Genomic DNA, 10,811 nt, shown 5'->3' on the forward strand with positions numbered 1-10,811 from the left:
AGACCCTGATGCTGGGAGGGATCGGGGGCAGGAGGAGAAGGGGATGACAGAGGATGAGATGGCTGGATGGCATCACCGACTCGATGGGCATGAGTTTGCATAATCTCCGGGAGTTGGTGATGGACAGGGAGGCCTGGCGTGCTGCAATTCATGGGGTCGCAAAGAGTCGGACACGACTGAGTGACTGAACAGAACTGAACTGAAGCACCTTAACAGCATCTTAAGACAAATAAGAAAGATGCCTCCTCTCACGGGCATCTTCGGTTCTGTCCTGAAGCTCCCACGGTAAGGCCACGCCTCACTCATCCCGGCAGCTCTGCCCCTGTCAGCACCACGTCGTGGGGCAGGACTGTGCGGTGGGCAGATGTGGGGGTGCCCAGCCAGTTCCTCTGCTATGAGTCTGCTAAGAGGTAGGAATAAAATCGACCTGTCAGAGATGTCATCAAGTCACAATGGAAATGCAAGCCCACTCACTATGTTGGAATCAGAAAAATGTGAGAATCCCTATGATGTCTTAATTCTCAGATCATGGCGTGCCTTTTCACCCCTCAGAAATGAAACCATGCCCTGTAAGGCTGACAGAAGTGTTACTCGCTCAGCCGTGTCCGACTCTTTCCGATCCCGTGGACTTTAGTCTGTCAAGCTCCTCTGTCCATGGAATTCTCCAGGCAAGAATACTGGGGTGGGTTGCCAAGCCCTTCTCCAGGGGATCTTCCCAACCCAAGGATCAAACCCATGTTGCCTGCATTGGCAGGTGGCTTCTTTCACCACTGAGCCACCAGGAAAGCTCAGGCTGACAGAAATCGGTGATCCACAGAAATTCTGGGACTCATCCTACAGGACAGCAGGTAAGGAAACAGCTTGTTAAAACCCCTTCCCTCGGAAGCTGCCTTCATTGACCAAGCTCATCCTAATTGTTTTTGGACTCCTTAATGGTCCCCTATAGATAACGCCTCTGACAAATGGGTCACTGTAGTAATAATGCTGGTTCCTCAGTCACGTCCAACTCTTTATGACCCCATGGGCTGTAGCCCACCAGGCTCCTCTGTCCATGGAATTCTCCAGGCAAGAATACTGGAGTGAGTGGCCATTTTCCTCTCCAGGGGATCTTCCTGACCCAAGGATTGAACCCAGGTCTCCTGCACTGCAGGCAGATTCTTTACTGTCTGAACCACAAGAGAAGCTTGTAGTAAAAATGGCATAAGTTGTTTTCCAGGACTTGGAATCAGTCCTTATCCAGTTCAAGCTGGCTAAGACAGATTGGGACCACCAACCCTAAAACTCAGCCTGCATGAGGGTCCAGTGAATGACCTTTTGACATCAGAAAACTCTACCCTCTGGTCATGCTAGTGCCTCCATTTTTGGACATGCATCCCATGACGAAGCCCATAAATCAGACACACTGGTACAGAGTGCCAGCTACCTCACCTTTCCCAATTGCAGTCACCTTTCTCCACACTTAAGACCACCCTGCTTCTCTACCCCACAAAGACTTCAAGCCCCTCGCCTTCAGGAGGCACATTTGTGATTCATTCTCCCGTCTTCTCACTTGGCTGTCTCATGAGTAAACGCCTTCTCTGATGCAAACCTCAGCATCTTGGCATTTGGTGATGCTTGCTGCACATTAGACAAATGAACCCGGTTCCATAACAGAAATACTTATATCTATGTATTCATATTGTACACAGAAGATTTAAAAAATAAAAAGCTTATCAGTCATATCATTTACCATGAGAGGTGAATAACAGGTGTATGTGTGAGTGTGGTGTGTGTGTAGTAAGAGAACCAACAGTAATTACTGCAAAAAAGAAGAGAATGAAAAAGAGATGGAGGAGACAGAGAAAAAGAAAAGAAGGAAGGGATGGAGGGAGGAAGGAAAGAAAGTAAAAAGACGGAGGGGGAGGAAGAGGAAGGGAAGGAAGAAAGGGAGGGAGGGAGGCAATGATCTCGGTCCCTCTCTCTCATGGCTCTGTAAAGCCCACAGATCCATTATAGATGCTTAAAGACAATAGGCAAAAAGATCCTAAGTCTGTGATAGCTATTTTCACTTTACATTGAACAGAAGGAAATGGTCAAAAGGAGACTTTGCACTTGGGATATAGAGCAGAACGAAAATTTAGTCTTATTCAGACCGGGTTTCCATATAATACGTCAGTCAGTCAGTTCAGTCACTCAGTCGTGTCTGACACTTTGCGACCCCATGGACTGCAGCACACCAGGTCTCCCTGCCCATCACCAACTCCCAGAGCTTGCTCAAACTCATGTCCATCGAGTCAGTGATGCCAGCCAACCACCTCATCTTCTGCCGTCCCCTTCTCCTCTGACCTTCAATCTTTCCCAGCATCAGGGTCTTTTCCAAGAGTCAGCTCTTCATATCAGGTGGCCAAAGTATTGGAGTTTCAGCTTTAGCATCAGTTCTTCCAATGAGTATTCAGGACTGATTTCCTTTAGGATAGACTGGCTGGATCTCACGAGTAACTCTCATTTAATTCCATGAGTATCAATGCACCAGGTATATTAACAAAAGAAGACTATATCTTTTCTGCACAAAATCATTCTTTGGGGTTGCTTCTGTTTAATCAGCACTGAGAGAAATGTGACAATACCTGTTCACTGATGGAGGACCCTGGAGTGGCCACAGTGGGTGAAGGTGGGGAGAAGAAAAGCAGAAGCAAGTCTGCAGGATAGGATGCGGAGGGGCCCTGGGCTATTTGGGAGGGACATGCAGGGTCCAGGCAAGGGTCTCTGGCTGCTCACAGGACAATGACAGCCGTGGTCTTCTCCTTGGAGGGGGAGGGAGGCACTGAATTCTCCCCCAGCAGATTTCTCTCTGACCCTTCCTCATCCTGCTGGGAAAAAAAAACACACAGAGAGAGAGGAAGAAAATCAATTCTTGAGAGGAAAAGGATGGGACAGAGTCAGCTCCGTTTGGAAATCAGAAAAAGGAAAGAAGGAGAGAAGGAAAAGGTGATGGAAGAAGGAGAGCGAGACAAGATCTAGGCCAGAAAAGAGAGAAAGTGGAGAACTGAGAGCAAAGAAGTGGGGGAGGCAGATGTTAACCCAGGATGAAGTGCTGGGGTCACCTTCCCCAGACAGCGAAGGGAAGGGCTGAGTGAGGGGAACAGGACCACTGCTCAGCCATGTTCCTGCCCCACTGTCTTTCCCTAGGGCCACACCGGCCAGACTCGCCCTTTCGCTGCATGACGTGTCTGACTCTTTGCGACCCCGTGAACCGTAGCCTGCCAGGTTCCTGTCTCTCTGGGATCTCCAGACAGGAATACTGGAGTGGGTTGCCATTTCCTCCTCCAGGGGATCTTTCTCCCTAACAGCTCACCAGGACTCGGGAGCTCTGGCCACAGAAGCTTCGAAGACCCACACCCAGGGAAGCCAAGAACACAATGACCTGCAGGATACAGATAGCCAGGAGCAGAGCACGGATTCCTAGGAACAAATCCTGAAGATAAAGGGGAAAAAAAAGTTACAGTCAGGAGTCAGCTCCTGTGATTCCTCTGTTACTCTCATCTTGCTAGGAGATATCAGAATCTGTTCAACTAACTCCTTCTCACCCAGATGCAGACTGCATTTTCCAACCACAGGGGCAGCCAGTCTCCATCCCATTTGCTTGTCTGCAGGGTGACCTTACCACGCCCTGTGAAGAGGTGGAAACTATCACCTAACCCCCTGGAATCTGGAATCAAAGCCTGGGAATGCTTTGATCAATGAAATACAGTGGAAGTGACTAGGGCCTGGCAGCTTCCATTGCCTACATTTTAAAATGCTCACAGTGGGACGCTGCATATTGAAACCCAGTTGCCCAAGCCACACGGAGAAGCCATTGTAGCCTCCCTGGCTGATAACCCCCTGCTGAGCCCCCTGACATGTGAGTGCGCCATTTTGGCAGTCCAGCCAATCAAGCTCCTGGATGACTTCACACCCAACTGACCCATGACTGCAACTACCTGAGAAAACCCAAGTGAGGACTGCCCGTGTGAGCCTCGTCAGCCCACAGAATGTGAGACATACTAACCAACTGCCGTGGTAAGTCACTGTCTTTGAGGGCGGTGTGTTCCCTGGTAGGGGATGAGTGGCAGCAGTCACACATCAGGAAAGACAGAAGGGTGGCTCACGATATCCTGTCTCCTCTTTGCTCCTCATCCCCTTTGATTCAGGGAATGATCATGCCCCAAGATCTGAACGGTGTCTTCAATTTAAGTTAAAACCTCCTGAGCCAACAACCTCAGATGAGGTCCACGCTCAGAGGGCCTCCATCTCTGCCCTCCGGTGCCCCAGTCTCCCAATTTACAGCTGTGATGTGTTCTTGGAACACTGACTCTCCATTCTCACCATCAGCATTTGCATGTATCTTCTGCATTTCTCCTCCTCCCACGATGAATAGGAACCTCTTCGTTGGTACCAAGAGGTGGGGGTGACAGGGACTAAGGAATCACACACGGAGCTGATGTTGTCGAAGCCATCACCTTGCCAGATGAAGCTATTCACACAGAAGACGACAGCCGCCACAGCCGTGGCAATGCCAGCCAGAGTGAGCAGACCTGATACGCAGCCCTAGAAAGAGAGGTTCAAGAGGCGGTCCCCCTCTATGGATGGCAGAGCCATGGGGTCCTGGACTTAAACCAACCTCCTCTTCCCCAGCTTCCCGGCCTGGGATAAACCCTCCCTACCCCTCCAGGAAAGATCTTAGGATATTTGAAACCAAAGGAGAGAAGACAGAAAAATAGAGCAGGAAAACAGACGTAGTAGGGGGACAGAGGGCAAGGTGGGGCAGAGGATGCCTGACTCACGGAGAGTTTGCCCTGGCGCTTCTCGTGGACAACGGCCCCAGCTCCTGCTGCAACGGCCTAGGAAGAGAAGACACCAGAAAAGCCCTCCAGCTGACCGTCTCCCATCACACTTCTCCCAACAGGCCCCAGAACAGCCAGTTTGAAGCAGGATCCAAGAGCCAGGCAAAGGAACCTAGCAGACAGACAGGACTCCGCTCACAACTGCCTGACTCTTCCCAGCCATGCCTTTAAGAGGAAAACAGAGGGTGGAAGTGTTTTGCCCACCCGCTAATGCAGCCTCTTCATCATTGTTGTTCAGTCACTAAGTGGTGTCCGACTCTTTGCGACCCCATGGACTGCAGCACGCCAGACTTCCCTGTCCTTCACCATCTCCCGAGCTTGCCCAAACTCATGTCCCGTTGAGTCGGTGGTGCCATCCAACCATCTCATCCCACCAGCCTCCTCATAACATAAGGCACTGGTCACTGGGTCTGTGGTCTCTGTGTCCCTGATCCCTGACCCAGATCCAAGAGGAACTTTCTTTCTCCTTGTCCATGACCACTTGCCTCCCAAGGAGCTCACAGCCCTTCCCTCCATCCAAGTACTAGCCAGGCCCGACCCTGCTTAGCGTCCAAGGTCAGACGAGATCGGGCGCGTTCAGGATGGTATGGCCACAGACTCATCACCCCTTTCTTACTCACCACAAACCCTGCCCACAAGGCACAGCCCGAGGCCCGCAGCTGAATCCAGGGTCCCAAGTAGAGAAGGCCTCCAAGGGCACAGCTGATAGCCCCGAGCAACAGCTGGGTCACCTGCACGAGATGGGGAAAGCCATGCCCCTTCCCATGAGCCCACGCACTCCGGGCACAGCCCCCAGCTCCCAGCGCCTGGGTCTGGCTCCCCTCTCTTGCCCCACCTTGACTTCTCTGCTTGGATTCTGGAAGTTCTATCCAGGAAGCAGTGCATCCTGCTTCTCCCTCACCCCTCTGACTTGACAGCATTTTATCCTTCATTCTTTCCTAAATCCCAGTTTTCCTAAATACCACACCTTGTCATCCCACTTGATGCTTCTTGCTTCTTTTCTCCTCTTTTTCCCATGGGAAGCCCACCATCCTGTCCAGGATGGGCCGCAAAGACCTCCTTCCAGAAAGGAGTGTGGTTGGCTGACAGCCTGGGCTTCCCTGGTAGCTTAAATGGTAAAGAATCCGCCGGCAATGCAGGAGACCCGGGTTTCATCCCTGGGTTGGGAAAATCCCCTGGAGAAGGGAATGGTCACCCACTCCAGTATTCTGGCCTGGAGAATCCCATGGACAGAGGAGCCTGGCGGGCTCCAGTCCACAGGGTCACGAAGAGTAGGACAGGACTGGGCGACTTGCACACTTCACTAGCTGATAGCCTGCAGTGGTCAGCGTCTTCGGGGTCCCCTCATCTTTCAATCTGAAGGCACATTCTTTAGGGATACCTGCCCAGCAGTGATTAAGCAAGGCGGTGGTTCGAGGGCCATTTCCACCTAGAACGGGACTCCTGTGATGGCCAGTCTTTGCTCCCAAACTCCCTACTGGGCTACTACAGACCTCATCAGGCCTCCATCAAGATCTCCTCTCACCCCCTGCCCACTCCTGCCCTTTTCACTGATGTTACACCCCAGTAAACCTTTTGCACACCCAGCTCCCCAGTCGGTGTCTGTTTACTGGAGGATCTGACTATCACAGCTTCTTGGACGTCACCACCTACATGGACATCATCACTACATGTCCTGCCAGCCTCTCAGATTCATCACTTCCAAATGCCAGAGCCCACTCCCCACACCCCCAGGGTCTGCCTCGCTGACTTCCAGGGAACCAGTCTTCTGGCCACCCTCACTCCAAACCTCAGCATCCTCTCAGACTCCTCTCCTCCCTGGTACCCCAAGTCCACCCACTCCCAAATGACCCCACCCACCGAAGACTTGGACTTCTCTCTCTCCTCGTCATGTTTGCTGTTGCCTCGCAGGTGCCAACACTCTATAATTCTTACCTGGACACCACCTGGCTGGGAGGCTGCCTGAAGCTCAGGTACCTGCCCCAGAATCCCTCCATATCCAATCCTTCCCACCATCGAAGCTGATCCAGGACGAACTCCTCAGCTAGTCACTCAAGGCTCTCAGCAGTACTGGTGTATATTTCCGGTCTAATCAGCCAGGAGACTCATTCTGTTTACTCTGACAGATCCTGCCCTATGCTTTCTGGTTTCTTTACCCTTGTTCTAAGCATTCTCAAAACCTGAAATTCCTTTCCTCCCATCCTCCACCTCTATCTGTTAAACACATTTCTTCTCCATTCAAGGTCTGGCTCAGATGCCATCCCCTGCTCAGATGCCTCTGCAGGAGGCCATCCAGTCTTCCAAGCACGTCACCTGTTGTTGTTCAGTCGCTCAGTCGTGTCCAACTCTTTGCAGCCCCATGGACTGCAGCACGCCAGGCTTCCCTGTCCATCACCAACTCCTGGAGCTTGCTCATAAGCTCATGTCCATTGAATCAGTCATGCCAAACAACCATCTCATCTTCTGCTGCCCTCTTCTCCTTTTGCCTTTGATCTTTCCCAGCATCAGGGTCTTTTCTGATAAGTTGGCTCTTCGCATCAGGTGGCCACCTGATCTACCTTTACCTCTAGCTGTTTGTGTAGTTGCCTGACCTTTCTGAGGGATGTTGAGTACCTTGAGGTGATCACCGAGGGATTCTGGCATAAGCCTTCCCCCCAACATGCCTATCATATCGCCTGGTATCTGTAGGCCCTCGGTCCACACGGGTTCAACAGCCTCCAGCGATCCTTCCACCCGCCCACCCCTACCTCTGGCTGGGACTACTCACATTGCACCAAAGAAGTGATCCCTTACTTCTTTCCATCTCCATCTCTGTGTCGAAACTTCCAAACAGGCGGGGATACAAGTTGTGAGTTTTCATGGGGATTTCACCCACTTTCTTTTCTCACATCATATTGGAGAAGGAGCGTTACCCACCTCTGTGTCACCTTGCTAACCCACCTCTCCAGCCAGCCCACTCTTACCCCTAGTGCCAGCTGTCCGTAGCCTATCCTGGCCTTGGCAGGACGGTGAGACAGGCGCTCCACCAGGGAACTCCCAGCTTTTAGCAGTTGGACCAAAGCGGATTCCTGGTGGATGTGGATGTCAATGTGGGTGGGCTGGGAGAGCATAGAGCCCACATCAACCCCATTCACAGTCAGCATGTTCTGGGCCATCCTTCCTGCTGGGGAGATGTACAGGAGTGAGGTCTGGGAGAGGAGGAAGGGGGAAAGGAATACACAGCACGACTGCAGGAAAACAAAATAGTCTCCTTGTCAAGTCCCTGCATGTGGGATCTCAGTTCTTTGACCAGGGATCGAACCCATGCCCCAGCCTAGAAAGTCCAGAGTCTTAACCACTGAACCACCAGGGAAGTCCCTGATCTTAATTTGGAATACAAATCTGAATCACCTGTAGAGTTTTCACCATATGTATTCTGGGGTCTCTTCCCCAAATGGTCGGATACAGTTTGTCTGGGGCTTGGGATTAACAAAGAAAGGAATCTGAATTATTTTAGCAACATGATATACATATTTACACATAATACTTTTATATGGTTAAAAAAAAATCAAAAGATAAATAAGTGTATACTGCTAAAATCCTGTCCTATCTTTCTCTCCTAGCCAGCTAGTTGCCTTCCAGGAAGAAAAATATTACCATTTTCTAATATGCTTTCTGTGACTATTCCAATCCACTTCTGTGACTATTCCAGTATTGTTAATTCTCCCATTATGACTGAGGTTGACTTTCTTTTCATGTTTAAGAGCCTTTTTCCTCTTCTTTTGTGAGCTTCCCTTTCATATCCTATGATGGCCTTATTTTCTTGTTTTGTTTTGGTCGTCACAGGAGTTCTTTGTGTGTTTGAAAAATTACCACCTGTGACATGACTTGCAGATAGGGCTTTAATATCTGTAATTTATTTTTGACTTAGCTTGTATTTTTATATATAATGAAAGTTTTCAGTCAATTTTTATGGTTTCTGGGTTTTATATCGTACTTAAAAAGGACTTTGAGATGTCAAGATCATGAAATAATAATTCTTCCCTGTTTTCTTCTAAGTGCTTTTATGTTTTCAGTTTTCACATGTAAATGTTGATCTATCTGGAACTTACCTTGTAAGCTGGGGAAAATGGATCCAAATTGTTTTTTTTTTTTTCAGATGCTAAACTTCTGAAAATATATCCTGTTTACAGAATGCATCATCTTTCTCCCACTGATTTAAAATATCCCCTGGGGCAAAAATGAAATTCCCATAGGAAACTAAGTCTGTTTTAGTCTCTAAGCAGCCCACTGGTGGATCTGATGAGTCACGCACCATGACCATAATTTTAACTATGAATACAGAGTTTAATATTTAGTTGAGCTATTTCATTGACCCCCTCACCATGTTACTTTTCTCTTTGATGGTCACTTTTGCTAGATTACTTCTCCTTGCATATTTTGGAATCAACATGCCTCGTTCCAAAAGAAATCCCCTACAAGCAATTCTCCTGGTGGTCCTAATAATCACTGTTTAAATCAGAGCATTATTAATAACTATTCTAATAATACCAGTGAGGACGACAAACTTAAAAGTCTTCCCATCTGTATTGTATGAGCTACTCAGAGGAGCTTCACGCTTCACCTACCTGGCCTCCTGTGAAGGATACAAGTCGGGAGTCAGACGATTGTGCAGATGTGCCAGGAGGTTCAGACCTGTTCACAGACCCATGCCAGGAAGCCTAGTCATAATTCTAGCTGGATCATCCTTGGGCTCCAGGAATCAGCATCATATTGAGGCCCAGAACGTGCCTTAAGCTCCTGCTGCCTCCAAGTCCTCTGGGTACAACCTCTTTCCCACCCCACCCCCCCCAAGTCCTCTGGGTACCACCTCTTTCCCCCTCCACCCACAAGTCCTCTGGGTACCACCACCTCCCCCCTCCACCCACAAGTCCTCTGGGTACCACCACCTCCCCCCACCATCCCCCCAAGTCCTCTGGGTACCACGAACTCCCCCCTCCATCCCCTCTCCCAACTCCAGTCCCCAGATCAGCCTAGATTCCTGCTCTTCCTCTGAGCCAGGCCAGCCCCATGAAGGTTCTCTTTCACACCCATCCTGACTCCAGGCTCTGGAGCTCTTCCTCACAGCCCTGGACCCTCCTCTCTGCCCGCTCCTCCCTGTTCCCCCTCAAGCTGGAGAGAAAGGGCCAGGGCCCATGCTATACCCTGGGCCCTCCACCTTCCACCTTTCCTACCAAAAGACCTCTCACCTCGAACCCTCCTTAGCCTCAGCCGCCTCACCCCTGGAATAGAGGCATGAGGCACTAGGGAGGGACAGCCGCCCAGTTGATGTGGCCAGACACGGGCTCCCAGCTCTCCCCAGGCATTTTTCTAGGGTCCCATCCTCTCACTAATGTATCCCTCCCTTCCAAGCAGGTCCTAGGGGAACCAGGAACTGGGGAGAATGGCATCCTGTGAGACAGGATGGGGGCTTTGGGGACTGGTCTTGGAGCCTCCTAGAGAGAGTTGGGAGGGGTGGGGTCTGGCAGTGAGCGTCTCCTAAGAGGGGGGATCGCCTAGGCTATGAAGGCTCCTACTCACCTGCTGTCCTCTGGGAGCCAGCAGCAGAGCCGTGCAGAGCTGGGAGGAGCTGCCCAGAGCCGAGACCCGCTGGGGGGTGGGGGAGAGCAGAAGGAAGGGGTGGAGTGATGAGGACATGACCTTCAGCATCTTGACTTCCCAGAAAGAGGCTGGGCCAAAGGGGCCCCTCTAGGGGGGATTTGGTCTTGAGTAGACGGTCAGGCTGGCCGGAGAAGCAGAGAACACAGACACACACACACACACACACACACACACACACACACACACCCTGGCACATCCATACCTACTCAGACAGCAAACACACTGGGGGAATCCTTGATCAGAAAGCCCCTGCCCTGGTGGGGACGGGAGACAGACTGGCCTCTTCGGGTTTCCCAGGGCTGGTCAGCT

The 10,811-nt window shown here is 50.8% G+C and overlaps 1 protein-coding gene across 5 annotated transcripts; it reads right to left on the bottom strand.

The window, feature by feature from the left end:
• Positions 1-2,097: 2,097 nt before the first annotated feature.
• On the bottom strand, positions 2,098-10,490 carry TMEM176B (transmembrane protein 176B). Of its 5 annotated transcripts, none has more exons than XM_065939413.1 (8): positions 10,422-10,490; positions 9,470-9,536; positions 7,826-8,022; positions 5,483-5,593; positions 4,803-4,859; positions 4,345-4,566; positions 3,335-3,454; positions 2,098-2,849 (listed from the first exon to the last, which is right to left on the bottom strand). In XM_065939413.1, exons 3-8 carry the CDS (start codon positions 8,015-8,017, stop codon positions 2,754-2,756), a joined length of 798 nt encoding a protein of 265 aa, XP_065795485.1. In that variant the 5' UTR covers positions 8,018-8,022; positions 9,470-9,536; positions 10,422-10,490; the 3' UTR covers positions 2,098-2,753. The 5 variants fall into 5 exon arrangements, with proteins under 5 accessions (XP_065795485.1, XP_065795486.1, XP_065795488.1 ...); XM_065939414.1 differs by having other exon boundaries at positions 7,826-8,025; XM_065939416.1 differs by having other exon boundaries at positions 7,826-8,050.
• Between the last annotated feature and the right edge of the window lie 321 nt (positions 10,491-10,811).

This window comes from Muntiacus reevesi, chromosome 6 (genome assembly GCF_963930625.1).
Source record: "Muntiacus reevesi chromosome 6, mMunRee1.1, whole genome shotgun sequence".
Taxonomy (NCBI): Eukaryota; Metazoa; Chordata; class Mammalia; order Artiodactyla; family Cervidae; genus Muntiacus; species Muntiacus reevesi.

Coding starts and splice junctions, on each gene's coding strand:
- TMEM176B (XM_065939413.1), bottom strand. CDS start 8,017: ATGGCCCAGAACATGCTGACTGTGAATGGGGTTGATGTGGGCTCTATG. Junction 4,567..4,802: donor AGCGCCAGGGCAAACTCTCC/GTGAGTCAGGCA, acceptor CTCTCTTTCTAG/GGCTGCGTATCAGGTCTGCT. Junction 3,455..4,344: donor GATACATGCAAATGCTGATG/GTGAGAATGGAG, acceptor CTTTATCTTCAG/GATTTGTTCCTAGGAATCCG.